Source organism: Aquila chrysaetos, chromosome 8, assembly GCF_900496995.4.
Source record: "Aquila chrysaetos chrysaetos chromosome 8, bAquChr1.4, whole genome shotgun sequence".
Classification (NCBI taxonomy): domain Eukaryota; kingdom Metazoa; phylum Chordata; class Aves; order Accipitriformes; family Accipitridae; genus Aquila; species Aquila chrysaetos.
Genome location: NC_044011.1, coordinates 19152004 through 19172648, shown reverse-complemented (window position 1 = coordinate 19172648; position 20645 = coordinate 19152004). Strand labels below are relative to the sequence as shown.

At 36.6% G+C, this 20645-nt stretch overlaps 1 protein-coding gene across 2 annotated transcripts in view; it reads left to right on the top strand.

Moving 5' to 3' along the window:
* The window catches only part of ADGRG6 (adhesion G protein-coupled receptor G6), a 116565-nt gene extending 96545 nt beyond the window's left edge, over positions 1–20020 (top strand). For both annotated transcript variants that reach the window (XM_030022621.1, XM_030022619.1), the window contains 7 exons: positions 1167–1294; positions 2599–2867; positions 4433–4547; positions 5654–5937; positions 9866–9967; positions 12323–12475; positions 17077–20020. In XM_030022621.1, coding sequence (XP_029878481.1) covers positions 1167–1294; positions 2599–2867; positions 4433–4547; positions 5654–5937; positions 9866–9967; positions 12323–12475; positions 17077–17255 — 1230 coding nt within the window. In that variant the 3' untranslated portion in view covers positions 17256–20020. The remainder of the gene's footprint in view (positions 1–1166; positions 1295–2598; positions 2868–4432; positions 4548–5653; positions 5938–9865; positions 9968–12322; positions 12476–17076) is intronic.
* Positions 20021–20645: the final 625 nt, after the last annotated feature.

Sequence of the window (20645 nt, the reverse complement as noted above, 5' to 3'; positions counted from 1 at the left end):
AAAAAAGGGCTTTCTTTAGGATATATTCAATGAGTCCCTTCTCTTCTCCGAATGCATTTGTGGCAGTAGGAAATACGGCAGAAGTTCTTTGAATTTGGGCTGTATTCCAATAGATTTTTACACAGTTTTGACCCTTCCAATTGCTTTTCCATTGTAATAATCTTTTCTGACTTTTATTTAGGCATTAAATTGTTTTCAAATAACAATCTCCTTATATGTATAAACTGTTATATAAGGTTGGAACAGGTTGTAAAAAACCTGCTCCTTCCTTTTCCTATGAAGAACGGCAAGTTTTGCAGCCTTTTATTAATTTCTTTTTGCTAGATAGTTTTGCTAGAGACAACAGTGACATTGACTGTAGAATGGACACCATTATGTGTCAGTATTTGCTCACATTTACTCCACAGTGATATAGATCCAAACATTCTCATTTTTTCTTGTCCTTAAAAAAGGAAATAACACTGGCATGCGTTCTCAGACGGTACTATGTGGCAATTACAGTTGGACAGAAAACTGGAAAAAAAATCCTCAGAATGTTCCTGCTTCATTTCCAATTTATTTTTTTTTAATGTTGTCTTTGTCACTATTTTTCTGACCAATTCTATTTATAACTGTAGTTTGCATGTCAAAACAGACCATAAAACCAAAAAGCAGTATCTTGCCCTTGGTTTCACCCGTAGATGATTAGCTACCTTGACTCTTATGCAGTTTTAATAATGAGAAGTGATGTCAGAAGCTCCCCAGAATGTTGCACATTTCAGTATGAACACTGTTAAATTACATCTTCCTAAATCTTACATCTTCTTAAAGACAGTTGTCTATAAGCAACAGAAATAAAACATTTGAAAAAGGGAGATTTTTCCAGAGAAGTACAATTTGAAGTCCTGGTACTGAATTTTAAGGATCAATATCAGGCTCTGTCTATCTGCTGATCTCAGCAGTTTTAATACTTAAAGTACAATGTTTTGAAGAGCTATGGGAAGGAAGTCAGAGGTGTAACAACTATAGACTAAGTATACTCAGTAAACATGAACCCTAATGTCAGGGTTATAGTGGTATTGCTAAAGTGCTTTTGAGTTTTACTTGACTAATTACCAAGAAAGAATGTTGTGCTCATGGAAAAGGTGTTTGCTATAACTGATGCCTCTTCCTCCTCTCTCCCGTAGGACCTTCAGAGAACCGTTACACAAATAGACCCACAGAATACCAAGGTCCTCACCTTTATCTCTTACATAGGCTGTGGGATATCTGCTATATTTTCAGCTGCAACTCTTCTGACATATATTGCATTTGAGTAAGTATTAGTTCTGTGAAAAACATCACAAAGGATGTACCTGTATGTGATAAATAAAATAAATTAGTTACATGGTTAGTGTGGTTTATTTGTCTAGGCAGGGCAATCTATGTTTAAAAAAAAAAACCCAAACCTGCAAAATCATGGTCACAATGTTGTAAGTGGAAATTTTTTCAAGGGGACCCAAGTTCAGACTCTTTCCTCCTGTTTCCAATGTGTTGTGCTGCTCAGGTCTGGGAATAAGGCTAATGTGTCTCAGAATTTTCTCTTTTGGGAGTATAGTATCCTCTAGATTCTGAACAGATACGTATTATTTTAAAGTCCTCAACCAGGCTTTTTGTAAAAACAAAACAAAATTTGCCTGTGTGAGCATAACAAGTCCTAAGTATAAAAAGAGAAATTTCCAACTAGAGCAATTACATTCTAGAGCCCTTCAGAAAGAAGTGGGAAGAGAATTAAAATGAAAATAAATTGTGAAGTGTTACAACAATTTCAACAGCAGTCCTACTGAAATATGAAAGTGACTCAAGAGAATGCAAAAGTTCTGAAGTGATACAGTTCTGTGAACAGTGAAAAGAGAAAATGAAGTCACGTAAACACAAAGGAACCATTCTGCCTGTAACAGGACAGGACAGAGTAGCTGCTAAAGAAGGATAGTTTGCTGGCAGGGGGAGGGTTCGAGTTCTAAATATCTCCAATGATTGCATTCCTATTGCATTACCTACGGTATAGTGTTCTGGTCCAAGACAGCAGAAATTGTTGGCTTGCCCCTCAGTTCATATATTTCAATGTGTATCAGTTAAGAAAGAAAATTGACTTTATCTTCAGTCTTCCTATGCTATTAAAAAAAACCAAACAAACAGAAAATAACACGCACTGGACAATATATTCCAAAAATTAAGCAAAGATTTACATATAAAATGACCAGAGATAAGCTTCTGCTCAGCTGTATTTTGAAAGTTTTCTTTTCATTTTCTTCAGGTTTTGTTTGAAGTACAAAACACATTGTATTATATTTAATTTGAAATGTTTTTAATAATAAATCAGTTGCTAAAATATTGTGGCAATTAATTAGCTCATTAAGGACCCAAAGAAGTGGTAGTTTTCCTACACTACATACAGCAGAAGTCTTCAGTGATATCACAGAGATGTACACATCACTATGCCTTACTGTCATAAAAGCTTACAGCTAGGAGGAGATCCCTGTGCTTTTATTTACTTTGTAAACTGGTAAACCCAGCTGCTCTAAGTGGCTTGGGTGATTGAAGCCAATTAATCATATGTACCTGTATTTCTTTCATTAGGAAGCTGCGAAGAGATTATCCATCCAAAATCCTGATGAATTTGAGCACAGCCCTGCTCTTTCTTAACCTCATCTTCTTGCTTGATGGTTGGATTGCATCGTTTGACATAGGTGGCCTCTGCATAGCTGTAGCTGCACTTTTGCACTTTTTTCTTCTGGCCACCTTTACATGGATGGGACTAGAAGCTGTTCATATGTACATTGCTCTAGTGAAAGTGTTCAACACGTATATACGGCGATACATACTGAAGTTTTGCATCATTGGCTGGGGTGAGTTCAGTAGATGCAATATTTACATAGCATGTATATTGAAATGATGCTATATAAAAGCTCTTTATCATAAATGCAGAGCAGAATCAAAATCAGCATAGCATTTCCTTCCCCCCACCCCATGGCAATGCCAGCGTGCAGCCAGCCCTCTCTGTCACCGAGTTCCCCTGTATAATTCTGCGCAAATACACCATAACTGGCACTCTCTGCCCAGAGCAGCTTACAGCCAGAGGAGGAGCAGAGAGACCAGATAAACTGGTCTTACTTTCCAGAGAGGCCAGAATGGGAGAGGGGAAATGTCACATGAGAGATGGAGAACCATGGCACACAATGAATTCAGAAACTCTTGAAGTTACTACAAAGCCTATGGGGATCTTTGCATTGACTTTCAAAAAGGTTTAAATCCAGCTTAAAGTTTCTTGCCAACAAGTACAAAGCCTATGGTGGAATTAAAAACAACCAAAATTTCCTGAGATTCAGCACAGTGTTTAAACCACAGAGAGATCCTGCCTGCCCTAAGCAGTATACACAGCAGGACTGAAATGGAAAATGTAATACTGAAAAATAACTGCAAGGCCCAGGCAGCAAGGCTTTTATTCTTCATTTTTTTCTATATCAGGAATCTGTGCCTTCTGCTTGAATGCACATATTGTGTTTGAAATAATACAACACAATACAAAACCATTAACCTCATGGCTAGAGCACTGACCTCAGCCCAGCTGATAATTGATGTCTTTCCATTGGCAACTAGCATCCTCTTTGGCAACCTCAGCAGAGGACAAGGGCTGAGTGGTCGGAAAAGCAAATTAACCTCTTCCCCTTTGAATCTGTTTTGTCATAGCAAGGATAAGACATGTAAATAAGGCATGTCAGGAAACATACATTTCTTTTGTGGGAGCTGTACCTCTTTGCACAGAGTTCTCTTCTGCATAGTTGTCTATTTGCCCAAAATATTCCCTTTATCTTATTATTAAAAAATACACAGTTTGGTTCATTTGGGGGGGGGGGACACGTTTAAGTAAAGGATATATAATGCTGTAGAAAAAGAGAAGACATTTACTGTTGAGAGAAGCAGTGGAGAAATTACAGGTTCAAGTTCATGTTCCCAGTTCCCCAGCCTAATCCAGTGACATTAGCACCTCCGAAAAAATATCCCTCAAAAAAATCCCAATACCATCCCTCCATTAGATCTCATTTTTGTAATAGTTTGTTAATCTTCTCACTATATAATAAGAGTCTGTGTGCAATTGCAAATTTAACTTTGGGTAATTAAGGGTGATTATTTTACTTTAGTTTCCATATCGCATACTAAAATAACATTTTCTACCTTACAGAACATTATGAGGTTTATTCATTAATGCCCATTAAGTGCTTTGCAAGTTTCATACATTTGTACTGTTTGAAAAATTGTTTCCTTCTACTTCTCTGTGCAGTTTTCTCACATAGAACTCAGGATACTTTGTACTAAAGCAATAGGGATGGAGACATCAATAATTCAGCTTTGCATGGTGATTTTGAAGGTTTAGGAGATTTGAAAGCAAGCTGCAAGTTTTCTTGTGTTACAGGTTTGCCAGCTCTGGTGATAGCAATTGTTTTAGCGAGTGCTAATACAAATGCAAGTCATGTTTATGGCAAAGAGTTATACGGCAAAGATGCTACCGGGCAAGGAGGAGACGACTTGTGAGTATTTCTAATCTCTTACAATTTAGCATTTACAGTCCGGGAAAAAAAAAAAAAAATTAGCATCAGTCAGATTGCTTTAGAAAAGTCAGAGGTGCATTAAACAAGCAAAGTGGGCAAAATTGTTTTCTAAATTATTTGAATCTGAGGTGTGAAGAAGGCTGTAAGAAAAATTGGAGGGAAATCTGCATTACCCAATGCCGGGTACAAACACTCCTCTGGCAAAAGAATAATTCATAAGTTTTGTCAAGAAAATAAAATAAAAGTACCTGGTTTTGTTTATGTTAAATGATAGCTATATCTTCTAGGTAAGAGCAAAGAAAAAAGTCATATAAAAATAGTCTCCTTTGCAAATAAACCAGCCTTTTGTCAATGTAGTTCAATAGCTTTCTATGTTCTTCTCTTGATGTCCAGATAGTAATCTCCAATTGCCGAAATTTTTATATGACTGTTACCTTGTATTCTGTTCCTTGCCTGGCAAAGCTTCATCATGATAAATGAAAATGTCATTTGGTATTTTTATTATCATTATCATTTTAGTATCATGCTAAGCATTCTGGCCATTTGCTGCTAGAGGAATAAGCTAGATCTCTCACATGGCTGACTGTCAAATGGCTACCTCAGAGGACTACCCGTCCTGTTTCTTCTCCAGAGATATATATATATGAGTTCTCCTTTAGCTCAAGTGGCAGAAACTTGAGATTTTGACACTGAAGATCCAAGTTTGCTCATTCTGTTACTAAAGTGTCATATGCTTCACACAGATGAAAGTGGTGAAGCTACCCATGCTGAGTCTAAACTTTCCATGATGGGGTTGCAGTTCCCACAACTTGTATCTGAGGTCAGATTTCCTTTTAAATTAGTTTTAACTAAAATGTGTTACAAGCCTTAGATTTCTGACATGATAATCCTATAGGCCATAGTCACTTAAGATGCCACTGGGCTTCATCCTATTTACAAACAGAAAATGGACAAAGGTTTCATTTTAAAGTATAGCTCTGCATCAGTGGTATCAGACATAGACTGATTTTCCTTGTAGTCATGTAAATAATTGGAGGATAGTTTGTCTTATCTAAAAATGATCATACTTTCACATTTTTTTACAGCTGCTGGATCAAGAATGAAGTCGTTTTTTATGTGACTTGTGCCGGCTACTTCGGAATCATGTTTCTGATGAATGTTGCCATGTTTATTGTGGTGATGGTGCAGATCTGTGGGAGGAATGGGAAAAGAACTAATCGGAGCCTGAAGGAAGAGATCCTGAGGAACCTCCGTAGTGTTGTCAGCCTGACCTTCCTCCTGGGCATGACATGGGGCTTTGCCTTTTTTGCCTGGGGTCCCTTAACTCTTCCTTTCCTGTACCTCTTCTCAATTTTCAATTCATTGCAAGGTAAGCTGAATTTCTGTTCTGTGAACAAATAATATTTGAGCTGTTGCTGTTCTGGGACATATTATGTCCAGTGATTTGACTAGGGAACTCAGAGCCAAGCTCTCTAGGTTTTTCCTTGATACTAAACCATCATTGGTTTCCCCTTATGTGGAATAATGATACCAACTACATATGGGTTGAATATCTTAGGCAAATTAGTTAATGTTTCAAGGTCTTTTCCATAAAATTCACTGTATTATAGATAGTGCTATTCCTAGCTAACAGTCTGCAGTGATCTCTGTTGAGATAGATGCTGTATGACCTTCAGCATTTCCTTTCACTAATTATAACAAATATAGAAAGCCTCTTTCCTTAATTTATTCCTTTAAAGAATCTGTAAAGCTCATAACTATTTTGTTAAGGCATGAGAAGCTCATGAAACAAAATTCAGTCCTGTTTCAGTGTGGAGAGATAGCACAGAGGTATGGGATATTCTTTGGTTCTTTAAGGAAAATTCAGTGACTGTTATAGTCAACTTATTTTTGTTTCCTTTACTGACATTTTAAATATTTTACTTTTCCAACATACTTTATCCTTCTGAAAAAATGCTGTAAATTGTAATCAAATGGTTATAAATTACAGAATTATATAGCTGACATTTAAAATAATTTCAGCTCAGAGCTGAAATTTGCGTATGTACCAAATGACATAAGAATCACCACCTCCGCTTGCCCTGCCCACTAATAAAGAAAAACTAAAAACATAACAGGAAGAAAAAAACAAGAAGGTCATGTGTTATACCACAGACATATTGATATAAAAAATAAATTTGCCTGAAAAAAACAAAACAAAAAACAAAAAAAACAAACAAAAAAAAAACCAAACGCAAGGATGTCATTGGAGGAGTGTGTGTTGTGCCACACAAATATTGAAATAAAAAATAAATTTTCCCAGGATCAGCAAAATATCTTCCCTTTATGGAAAAAGCAGTTAATGTTACACTGTGTGGATTTTATCTGTTACAGTTGAGATGTATTTACTGCGTTAAAAGATTTATTGAGCTTTCGTGGAAAGAGAATAATGTTGTGGGTTTTGGTTTGGTTCAGTTTCAACCTAAAATGCTAGGCAAAATGGCAAAAGTTGTTTGGATGTGGAGTTCTTACTAAAGACTTTTTTTCCAAAGGACAGATTCTGATACTCCCCTAGCAGCATAATGAAGTATTTGCTGCAATGTGTCCATGTTAGAAATTCAGAAGGGCCTAGAGAGGTTAAAAGTATGGGAAGAACATGAAAAAAGATTAGAACTCTGAAAAGCATGCCAAGGATCAAATTGAACAAGTTCTCTGTAACCAGAATTTCCAGTGCAATCAATTAAGCTTGTATGTGCAGAGTGCACACAAAGTGGACCACCACTCCTTAAGTCTCTGTGGGGTAATAGCACTGTTCAATGGAAAATGGACATTTGGAAGGCAGTTAAGTCAGAAGATGAAACTGAAAAACCTGAGAAGTAAATGCAAAAAGAAGAGTGATGAGCTCTTCATGGATCGTGGTAGCAATGATGACACAGTATATGCTCAGGCATGTCATACCAAGCACAGGAAGATAACAATCCCATACCTGAAAATGCTTATTGCTGCATCAGAAAGAGCTAGGCAAAGCTAAAGAAATGAGGAAGAGGACGTTTAAAATCACATATACCTGGTGCGGTGCACATCTAGCAGTAAGGGGATGGAATGGAGCAAAGAAAAAATTAGGATTTGTATCAGGAAATATTTCCTAGCAGCAAAAAGCAGTTCAGTATGGCAAGTCTTTCATCAGTATTAGCATGAGCATAATTATTGAGATTTCAGTAAATATGCTTATTCTCTCTCTCAAGTTTTTGAAAAAACTGCACAAGTATTTTAAGCTATACCAGCAGCCTCCATCAACAGTTTTCAGGGCACTGGCAGTGAAAAAGTAAATTGCAGCAACTACTGGTATTACTGTACTTTGCTATTTCATCTACATAGGAAATGATTTTTCTTTCTTTGACACTCAGAGTAAAAAATCTGGGAACATCTCTTTTTTGGCTGCTCATTTTATATATATGCCTGGGCAAGCCAAATACTTTCAAGTCAGAGCCAAGCTAGAACCAAGCCTAGGGTCTGATTTGGCTCTGGGAAACAAAACCAAAGCTGTATTACTAAAGCACATTGTAAACTTAATGAATAATGAAATACAGAGAAAAAAATTTTGGAGACCAAGCCCAGACAGGACAAAGGCAAAGTACTTAATGCAGTACATTTGTTTTGTATTACTATAGACATATGCATTTTCTTTTTTAACCATTCAGAATGTTCCAAACATTAACCACAATTTAATTAAGCATCAATCTAGTAAGTTTGTAGCTGTGCAGAAGTCCTAAGAGGTACTTTGGGACACAAACAACTGCATATCTCTAAGCCTGTAAGAGCTGCTAGTGACTGCATTGGAATTACTTTGTGTTTAAAACAAATCACACAGAAATGTTTTACTGAACACAAACACAGTAATCATAATGCAACAGAGCTTGCATATGGGATGCATTAAGGTATGTTTGCCTTTCTTAAATTGTGCTTTTCCTTTTTTTTTCCCCATAAGGTCTTGAAAAATTTTGCAAAAAATGTGTTTCATGACACAACCTTTACCTAAAGTAAACTGATCTCAGTGGTCTTAGTGTGGCCTGATGGCTATAAGCAAATACATATCCAGTTCAATGATATGTGTTCATGCAAAATTAGACCTCAGGACTTTGGAGGAGAGACAATAATTTTATGCTCCAGAGCATTTTTTTCCAAGCTATACCCTGCCATTTTGTTCTACCAGCTGAAACATAGTATGCATTAATATATGGAGCTATTCAATGATCATAAAGGAACGGGTTTAGAGGATGGCACTTAACCATGTTTGCCCATATTATGTAGCATTTATTCATGTTTAAGATATAATCATGAGGGATTTGGCAGTAACATTTTGCCGTCAGGTGTTCAGCCTCAGGTTGGCTGTTTCCCAGAGAATAAGAGTAAAACAAGAACAGGCCAAGCCAGAGAACGATGGAAGATTCCACAGCCAGTGCCTGCCTGGGAAGAGCCAGGAGCATATGAGATTTCCAACTTCTATATTTAGCTCCAAAGTATCTCTGTAGAATGATGAAATCATACCATATGCCCAGTTAAGACCTTCTTTACCACATGGTAGACGCTTATCTTCTGTCTTGAAAACAAAGATTATACAATTGCATGAGAAAAATGAGCTCTGCAAAAACATTCTTAAAACACATTTATTGCAATTGCATGCACAAAGCAGGTAATTTTCTTCAGAAGTAAGTAGCTGGACACCTAATTAGTACTTGTGAACATATTCTTACCATTTTCATAATCATTTCAAGTGCATACATGTGATGCACATAAATCCAAGTGTGTTTTTTAAGGGCACTCTTTAGTGCCAGTTACAAGACTTCTGGTTTTAAAAGAATGTAGCCCACAGTTCTGTAGATATGGAACAGAAGGAGATAAAATATCTTCTTGCTAATATAATAGTATCTGTATTTACTTTGCAGTCTGGCTCTTGCAGTCTTGTTGGGTGCAAAATATTCATTTGGTTCAAAGACAGATCCTTTTAATTATTTTCCTCTAAGCCAAAAAGAATAATAAAAAGACCCACACTGAGCTGGATCTAAATCAACAGTGTCAATAAAAGGGGTCCTATTCTCTCTCTTCTGATATCCCAGACACTTATATAGCAGCTAGAGGATGAGAAAGCTTTAATTAATTTCCATAGCTCTTAAATGAGGCATAGATGACAGTAAGAAAATTTTAAGATTATTTTCCTTTGCTTGTACTTCATAGTCTTTTGTTAGCAGATTTTAGTTAATCTGTTTGTCTATCTATAAATACATGCTTCACTTGCTGTTTATTTGCTTTTGTCACAGGTTTATTTATATTTGTATTCCATTGCGCTATGAAAGAAAACGTGCAGAAACAATGGAGGAGACATCTCTGTTGTGGCAGATTCCGACTGGCAGACAATTCAGGTAAAAGCAATTCACACCTCCCCTCCTTAGATGCTGCAGTAGTCCACAAAAGCCCAGGTGAACAGCTCGCTGTGTTATTTTTAATATAATACAATGTAAGCCAGAGATGTGGAAAAATAGATTAATCATAGGCTGTCACTTCAGTACTAACAATTGCCAAGGGACTTCTCAGATATCACTTCATAAAAATTCTCAAGTCTTCTCTTTCAGTTTTCCACTGAAGGCAGCTGGTAAATTTTGTAGTGCTATGAGAATGGTTTTGGAAGGCCCTTTGGACCCTGAAAAAAAAAAATAAAATTAAATTAAGATCCAGGATTCAAACTCTGTCATTCAAAAGACAATCTTATTCCTTTTCTCCTACATTACAGTATGTTGACTGAATCGTGTGCACTGTTAAGTTGACGTAGGAGCAATTCTCAATAGGCAGATAGAAATACTCTGAGGTCTTTTGCCTTTATCTTTGCCTTTTCAAACTGTTCTGTCCTTCACCATATAATTCAGGGAGACCATTAGAGACTCAAAAACATAGCACATTCCTTTAGCAGAAGCCTGATTAGGTTCCAGAACTGAAGTTCACCTCTATCTGTGACTCTCAGAGAGAAAGGAGAGCAGTTGGTTTGGACACTTTGAAGTGCAACACTTGGGACACTGTGTTTATAGTCTCCAGCACCTTTGGCCATCTCAGATGGCATTAGACTCCCCTTTTTAGGCAATTGGATCTTGGTTTGCTTTATGATGTAATGACTGTGGACCATATAATTCTTGCCCATGTGGTTCTTGCTCAATGACCAGGGTTGAAATCTACAGTTGATGTAAGGTGGCATAAGCTCATTGCCTAATAAGGTAAGCCAGTCTATCCCAGATAATAACAGTGTTCCAAATACTCTTGTGTCTTTTTTTCTCTTGGCATCCAGGGTTTGTTTCAAGGTTTTAAGTAACTGCTTTGCCATCAAAACTTTTGTTTCTTCTTGCTTTGTTTTGTTTAGAGAATGCATTCTCATTGTACACTGTAAAATATTTATGCTTTCACTTTGTAGTAAGACAACCTGATTCATGACTTCAAAGAGTTAATACAAGTTAGGAAAAGCGTATTCATTCAGGTCAGGCATCCAGATTGTTTCATATGTTCAGTTTCCATGGGGTTCATGCTGTAACTCCTGAACTGGAAAACACAGATGGATCAAATTATTTCCAGATTTTTATGCTGCTGTTGGGCAGCTCGTGGGTATGATAGAAATAAAAACCTGAAGGATTTGAGTACCTCAGTGGTATAGTTAATGTGCTGTCATTACACCTAGCATTAACCAGTCCATCACCACCCGCTGGTTTTATTCTCCATGAACCTGACACAGTTTGCAGGCAGAACAGTGAAATATAAGCCAAATGTGAACTTGCATACCTATCCAATTAAGTGTACTTTAGGGCATGTTATAATAAAGCAAAGAAACAAACAAGCCATAGCCTTCCAACACTGCCATAGCTAGGTCAGAGAAATAGTAATCTATACGCTATAGTAATGATTTAGGACAAAATCCTTGTCTTGATCTAAATCAAGACTAAAGCGGCCCATGTGTCTTTGGTTTGGACTTCTCTTCCATTTCGTGAATCCCATTGCAGTACAGTGAATAATGGCAACAAGACTAACATGTGAAACTACCTGTACCTACCTGCAAGTATATGATATAAAAGTAGTTAGATACATTTATTCTACTGGTATTGGGACACTTGTGATGAGTTTTTCAGTATTAGTTATTTAATTTAATTTTGGAAGTTGTTCCAGTATAAGAGCCTATGGTGTTAATGGTTCAGACAAAACTCTTCAAATGTGAACTACTGAATAACCATTATTATTCATTGTTATTAATAGTGCACCAATATGTTAAACCCTGTAACAGCAAGTGCAAATCCACTAGTATGTAGTATCTACCTCAGCAGATCAAGCCCTCAAATGATAAGACTTCTGTAAATGCTCCTATCCCTCCCTTTCCTATCTATCCCCTTTGGATTTCTCTCTTGAGGTGATGATACTTTGGCATCCTTATACTGCTACAGGTCTTCACTGCTCTCCTGCATCCTGGAAAGCCAAATCTTATGGTTCTGCCATCCAGCCAAATGACTGTTAGAGTGTTAGAGCCACCAATTTTAACTACTGCGGTAAACAGCAAAGTAAATCAAGTTGGAATAATTCTTGTGTTTCTTAAGAACAAAAGAGGCTACCTGACAGGAAAAGGATAGGCTGTTTGTTATAAGCAAGACTAAGAAATGCATCTGATACTTGAAATGTTCATAATTGAATAAATTAGGCATTTAGTACCTATGGTAATTATTTATGTAAAACTTTTCAATCATTTTTAGATTGGAGCAAAACAGCAACCAATATTATAAAGAAGAGTTCTGATAATCTTGGGAAATCCTTATCCTCTAGTTCCATCGGCTCCAATTCAACCTACTTAACATCCAAATCAAAATCGACAACGAATACATATTGCAAACGAAACAGCCATACAGGTGAGTTCTTGTACTGTAACACAGTGTCTCTGTAAATATGTAGTTTCATGTTAAAGGTACAGTAGGGATTTCTACCCAAAGGTTAATGTGAAAAAAATTCACCAATTTATATAGTTTTAGTGTCTTAAAATATGTTACTGTTTAATAGGAATCTTAACCTAATATACAATACAACCAATATATAGTTCTGATCTCAGTATGTTCCCATACTGAACAAAGTAGGCGTGACAAAAGCAAATCTTGCTTTTTCTATAACACTTTCACCTTTTTGGCTGTAAGAAGGTGAGTCTTATTACCCCATTGTAAACATAGGGTAGCCAAAGCACACAGAGATGACATTCATCACTCAAGGTAACACAAAAGCTAGCAGCACAGCTGCAAATAGGAATCAAGTCTTCTGAATCCAGGTCCACAGCTGATTCACTAGGTCAAATTGCTTCCATTTAACACATTTATGGGTAAAGTCACAAATGGAGGCTACTTGGAAATGGATGCTGTGTTCCCAGAGTATGCATTGTCTTTCCCTTCTACAAATAGCATGCCGTATCTACTGCTTTTTTATTTAGATGTCAGTCATGTATGTAATAAAAGGCATCATCTGTATTCCACTCATGCCATAAAAATGTGCTCATTTTAAGAACACTTTAAAGGAGCACAAAAAGAGTGGAGATGGAATGATTTGCAAGTCTGTTGCTTAGGTCTGATATAATATTTCAGAAAATCACTTAAATAGCTCAGATTTTTTTGTTACTGGTTTTTGTGAACTCATGCTTTTGTACTGTATAAAGTCACGTAACATTATCACAGAATCCTCTTCTAAACCATAGAGAAAATAAAGCCTGCAAACATATTTAACCCAAAGACATATTTTCTATCTTTAAAATAATTGTTAGAAGCACTGTTTTGGATATGAAATAGATTATTTTAGCGGAAGGAAAGTTCCATTGTTTCTTAAGAATAAATTATTTTCAGAAGCCCCAGGGTCTCATTTATGATGGTACAGTCTTCTTTCTTGATATGTGGCATAGTTCCCAGGAAATATCTTCCTATTTTTATTGATGACCATTAACTGGTTCAGTTAGGCACACAGTTTTTGTCTAGAAATCCCCTTTTTTAAGAATTACATTGTTACTTTCTCACTAACCAATATTCAGTGCATCCATTAGCATGAGGGGTTGTGCATCAGGTATTTTAAGAGTGTAAATCTTTTTTGGTTATTGAGAATGTACATGAAGTACATTTGCTTCGAATACAGTAAAAATGAGTGGTATCTTAGAAATTCCCCGGTGTAGCTGAGCTTGCTCTCAGGACTGCCGTTCACAGTGACGCTGGGAGCACACAGCTGGCACCTGCCTCACCAGGGTGCCTGTCCCTGCTGCCATCTCAGGTTTGATGTGCCAGGCACCCAGCTGCCCTGCGCAAGCTGTCTTCAGCTCACTCTCTTATGAAGGGACACTTTAGTCAGCAGTCTTCCACGAACAGCGTCTATAATATCCACCGGTCACAGTGCTACTATTAATTTAATAGTAGAGGAGGAGAGAATTGTGCCCTTTCTGCAGCAGAGTATTCTCCATTCTGCAGACAGAGAATTCCCATTTGTACTCATGGCAGATCAACCTCTACCCCCTTGGTATTGGGATTAATGCTAAAAATATGCTTAAATGTTTTGTTGTACTCAGGGCTTTTTGTCAGTCTGACAATTAAAGAGACTTAGTGCTGGAGTTTTTGCATCTCGTTCTTGAAGCAAAACAATAAGTTCCAGATAAGAAGATATAAGTTAAAAGAAACTTGCAGTTAGGAACATGCTCATGTACTTTCTTCAAAAGTAGTGAGCTTAATCCCATGCATAAATTATTTCCTAAAAGGGATTGCAGTGGGTAATGTAATCATAACTTGTAATGTGATGGTTTATTGGACATTAAGGGAATACCACATTTTTCTCCATATTTTTAAAATTTTTATACATTTTGCTTTGACCTCTGAAAATACACGTTTATTGTGACACTCCAAAGGAATTTTAGCTAATATTAGGTTTTTGAATACTGCCACATCTTCTCACATGTTAAAATAATAGAAAATAACATTAAGATTCTGATTTTTAATGCAGCTAAACTTCTCGGTTTGATGTCTTAGCTAAATTGCAAGCAAATAATGTAATAGCAACATGTCTTGGCAACTCTTGTTAATATGGTTATAACGTGCTCCCTGGAATTGACACAAGCATTCATGTGTTTGTGGTATAGATAATGTCTTCTAAGGCCCTTTCCTCATCAGTGGTGGAGCATTACAGGTAAAGTGAGAATTGCTTTTGCTGAATGCATGGTTTGAACAGGGTGGAGGGATGCCACTTGCATGATGTCCTCATTGACACAAAGGACTTTGCTAATCAGAAACGCTGCTTGTTTCTCACTATTACATCTTGCGTCATTGGTGCTGAACCAAAGGATAAGTGTGCTTCAAACTCTGGGTGTCTGCACTCTGCATGGGGCATGAAGCATTTGGAAGATACCATTTTAAAAAACAAACCATGTCCTGACGTTAGCCTGTGTACAGTAGTCTGGGGAAAGGACATTAATTTGAAACACCCACACACAAAGCATACATTAAAAAGCAAAAACAATCTGATTGAGTCCTAGAATTATTTTTAGTATTTTTAAAAGTTGTTACAAGAATTTTAAGATACTGTATTTCTATTTGGTCTATGGCCACTATGGAATTAGTCTTCTAGCTATTGTTTTTTCATATCCAGTCACACCCAAAATAACTCTGAATGACAAACTATATATGCCTGAAAGACACGCTAGGAACTGCTGGTTGACTGCAGAATGCACCAACTGGGACACCAACATTGGGTGGACCCTACTGGGTAGACAAAAGTAATCACTTTGACATCTTGTGGCCCTGCTATTTACAAGTCTGAAACAAACGTGTTGTACATAGTACTTAAATCCCATATATAACACCTCTATGAATTAGAAGTTAAGATTATTTCTGCAGAGAATTTGGTGGTGCAACTCCCATTTACTTCAGTGATACAGGATTTTAACCCTGTAATTAGGTGTGAAGCCCACTGAGCTAAAAAATAGAGGGGCCCACTAGTTTCAACAGCAGTACATAATTACTGTGCATGCAAATTTCATGAGGAAATAGCTGGTATTTAACAATGTAATGATGACTTGTGAAAAAAAGTATACATATCTGCAAGGAATTTCAAAAACTTTCCCTAAAGACTGAGAATTAAATTTTCATCTTTGTAATAAGATGTTCAATACATAGAAAAACTTCAAAATGTAGTACTATTGGCTAGTAAATGCATACATTTGAAAGGCACATAGTACTCAACAGTTTGCTATTGGACATGGAGTTATTTGCTGCAATTCATGGATGTTCTTGCGTGCTTTGAAAAAATCATCCTGATATGCCTGAACATGCCTGTTTCTTTTTTCATGAGTGAAACTGTTTTGATTTCTCACTCTGCAATCCATTTCTCCCTTGCAATATTTTATACTCTGTTATGGCTTGATATCATGACTTCTGCAGGCGCGGGTTACTTTTCTGTTTGGTTTTGGTTAATTTATTTCTATAAGAAAAAAGTTTTGTATGAAATCATAGTTAAATTAATATGCTAAATTCTTAAATGATCCTTTACCAAGGAATTTTTGAAGGTGATTTCACCAAGGTCTTGTAAACAGCCATCAAAAATGTCACTTGTAGAAAACATTGCTCCACAGGATACTCCATCTTACTGTCGGCATGCAGTGGTCCAAACCTTGACTGGGTTAAAAGAATTAATTCCAGATTTATTCACTACAGTGGAAGAGATAAGAAAGCTCATTAGGACTATACTTGAGAAAATGAGATACAGGCTCTCTCCTTCTCATTGCTCGCTACATGAGCTCTACCTGCTGACAGTTCTCCGAACAGCAATACTGTTAGCTGAAGGAGACTTTCCCAGCCCGGCTGGGAATTGCCTGGCTCCTTTTTCTATTCAGCTCCACCCTTGGCTTATAGCACATGAACTCTGAAGGGATGCCACTTTTCTGCATCTTTTCCTCCCCACAGTTGTTCAGTCCGTACCCTCCACATTATGGAAAAAACAAAGTGATGTTAGGCAAGCACAAAGTGTTTTATGGTGCAAGTCATCTGCTACATTCTGTGCAGAGTAATTATTTCTGTGCACAGCTTAAAACCTCCAACGTTGAAATAATTAAATCCATTTATTATGTGGAGTTGTTATTTACCAGATGTTATGAAGGTCACCCCTATTCCAGTGTTATCAAAATCTTTTTAGTTTGTAAGATTCAAAGCATCAACAGTAAATTAGTATGTTAAAAGGTCATAGGGTTCAGTTACACTTTAGGCAAAAGAATAGGGGGATAATTTCAAGAGAGATCTGAGAGGTCTGCCCACAAAACTAGGCATCTCAAAAGAATTGAGAAGCAGCAGCGCCAAGCCAAAAAGTTGTTTGCTGGCTTTTAGGGCAGTAATTTCATTCAGCAGTAGTGGCAATTGAAGGCATATCTATATGGGAGTGACACACCGCTTAAACTATGAGTTTGCTTAAGAAGCCCTAACGACTTGTTGCTTTTTCCTCTTCCTAGAGAATGTTTTTCTTGACAAGCCATCTTCAAAATTTGCCCAAGAGGATGGAGAACAGACATCAATCATCCCTGTCCACCAGGTTATTGACAAGGTCAAGGGATACTGCAATCCTCACTCCGATAACTTCTATAAAAACATCATCATGTCTGACTCATTTAGTCACAGCACAAAGTTCTAACTGGCTTCTGAATTTTTTAAACCAAAGGAAGACAAAAAGGCTGCCTGGAATTGAGAGTACTGGATGTCGTAGAATGTGACTTGTTTAGGTTTTTTTTTTTTCCCCGTTTATAATGTTCTCCTGTTAACAGCTTCCACTCAAGGACCAATGTCTCTACCTTTTTACTGTTGTGGAAAAAGACAATTTTCCACCATGGTATTGAGCTGTTTCTAAATGTGTGCCAGCCAACATGATGCTTGGACAGCTAATTGTAATCCTGTGTAAATATTTTTTAAGACTGAAGAACCACAAGCCTAACTCTAAATTATATAGTTCAAACAGAAGCAAGCCTTGACTCCTTGAGAAAACAGCAGACATGTCATGCAGTACAGGCAAGGTCTTATTGAACAGTCTACTTATGGTCTTTTTCTTTTGAAAAATATGGATTTTCCCTATGACACTTGTTAGATTCTTGCTTCTTGACTGTCTAGTGCTGTCTGTTCTTTTTTAGTAAGTGAATAAAACCCTAACACCCACATTAAAGGGTTATTTTAAACCATTTTTTACTAAATCATGCAAATCTTGCTTACCAGAACAGTATGTGCTGTAAACTCAGGCTATTTTGTATCCATGTACATAGAAACACACTTATTACATAGATGTGCTGGCTGAGAAGGGCGTGCAGGTTGCTAGTAATGCTTGCAAATTTTAAATCCATTGATACGTATGGAAACAGACAGTTGTACCTATCATTTGCGTCTGTGCAGAACAAGTACACAGGTAAACCCAAAGTTTACACAAAGTCACGTTTCAACATTTATTGATTGGTATGTATGAAATGCAGCATCTCCCATCGCAATTCTATGTTTACTGTTCTTTTTCACTAAACAAAATAGAAGACATTCAACTATATGTAGACTTATAAATATATACCTAGATCTCTCTCCACACATATTTTTATAATAACGCACACAGTAAATATGACAGAGGAAACCACAATGTGTACCACAGACAATCTAAGAACAATGAACGGTGCTAAAACTCAAGTTTAAGTATTTAAATACAAGATGAATACTTTGTAAACCCATGGGTTCATTTGTCAGTCTCTGTACTTCAGAAATACTGTATGTATAGACACCTCCATCAGATGGCATCGCAACATTAGAATAACCTGGAATATGTTTACCAGTAATAAATAAATAACATCTTTCTGGGCACATAACGTTATCAGTATCAGTATCCCTCTCCTGCCCCGCTCTTGGTTGACTTGATTGAGGCTGTTGGAGGCACAGAATTTAAACAGTGTTCAGGCAACATTAAGGCTTTTTGCATTGCTATACTATGTGCATAACGACACAGAGCTGTGTGTGTGCAGAGAACAGACAAGAGCATAAAATACTTACTTGTTTTAATCTCTATAAATGTGTGACACATGAGCATGTGGCCATGACTGCCAAAAGCGCATCTCTTCATGATGCATGTTTTGCCCAATGACAGGTTTTATAACAATTGTAACTGCACATGTCACTGAAGGCATGGGCCAAAATATCAAAGGTATTTTCAAATACTGTTTTCAGAGGAGAATGTCTCCTAATGGAAATTTTCATTTTAAAAAAGCTTTTTTTTTTTTTTAACCAAAATATTTTTAGCCAAATATTTAATTAATTGTATTCAGAAGGTGACCAGAAAGTTATGCTGAGATTTTTCAGTTGCCAAGCAGGTGGATGTTCAGTGATTAGGGATGTGGATTTGTGCCTTTCTTTGCACTCTGCACACACTTTTGTGTGCAGAGGTCATTTAATGCTGTGACCGCACAAATGGCGTATTTTCCCTGGCTGCAAACACCTGGTGGGAGGAGGATGTCCTGACGGTATTCCGTCCAGAAACACTGCTGTTGCTACACGGACCTTAATGAAACCTCAGTCTCATAACTGCAAATACTTACATGGTGGTATGAATGAAAGTCAACCCAGTTCACTTAAAATGTAATTATGAACAGGAATGAGTGTTGTCAGGTATCTTTAATAAGGGAAATCATTTAGGGAGAGATTATGTACAAGCATTTGCTGAACTTAGATTTTATCATCCCACTTGCTTAACTACTGTAGATAATAGTGTTCACACAGCAGCTTACTGTGAGATTTCTACCTGACTAAGGTGTTCAGAAGTGAAGAGAAGGAAAAACAAACATTCCTGAAAAAATGAGGAATCAATAAAACAAAATAGGTTAGTAAAATATAAATAAAAAGCAAACACAGTATCCTGACTGAAGCTGAGCTGTATCCTATCAGTTTAAAGTACAGCTACCTATATTTTTGCTGAATTAAGATTTTTTTCTCTTTTTTTACTACCATGTAGTAATCTTAAACTGTCTGTGTCAGTTAGATGCTCTTGAATGCTCTCAATTCTACAATGTAAAGCTTCTATTTTGTAGTTGACATGCTGTAACCTCCCTTGTATATATTTATTTATTTGTGAGGTTAAATATGTCAAATCTATTTAGCTCTACAATGTCTGTTCTTGTTACTTTAAAATTAAGCTTCTGTTTCATCATAGAAGAGGGAAAAAATAATTTCTTATATATGTTTTTTCCAAATGCCTTGTGAAACAATTTACTGTAGTTCTATCTTTTACAAGTATAAGGAAACACGTCAGTGTAATTTGTAATACTAGTCAGTGGAATATAGTATAACAGGTTTAAAGATGGACTAAAGTGGAAAGAAACATTTTCAAGTAAACATTCTCGATGTTAGTGTTCCAAATAATTAAAGTCTTTTAATAGTGAATCGTTGGGGTTTTTTTGTTTTTTTTTTTCTTTTTTAGTGTTTAATGGGAAAAATCACTCAGTGGAATTCTGGAAAATAATCTTGTGTTTATTAAGTATGTGAGACAGGTACATGCCTAGCCAAAATGTTGGAAATAAATGTGCAAGACTAACTCCCTCTCATCAGAGTAACACAGTTTGCAGAATATGTTTTTCCCTTTTGTGATTTACTCAATGCCACATCCAGTGAATGATCTGAAAGTTATGCAAGTTCGTTTATTTATGGTAGCAGTCATGTCATAGAAATGAAAGGAAAATCAAGGCAATGGACAATATGCTGGGATGATCTTCTAGAAATAATACAAATGAATAATCTAAAACTCACGAGTTATTTCTATTCGTATGTTTCTTTTCAGCTGAATGTCATCCCTCATTATCAGTAACTTGATTCAACTTGTAATCATACTTTGACTGACCACTGTTGAAATATGTTAGTCAGACAATCACTTGATTAATACACCCCAATGTATAAACATTAAATGTAACACAATAATGGCCTACCTTTAAATGTTTGCCTTTAAAGAACATGGAAACCTACTGAAACATGTCAGATCTGCTCCCCTGTATTTAAGTCTCATCACAGAAAA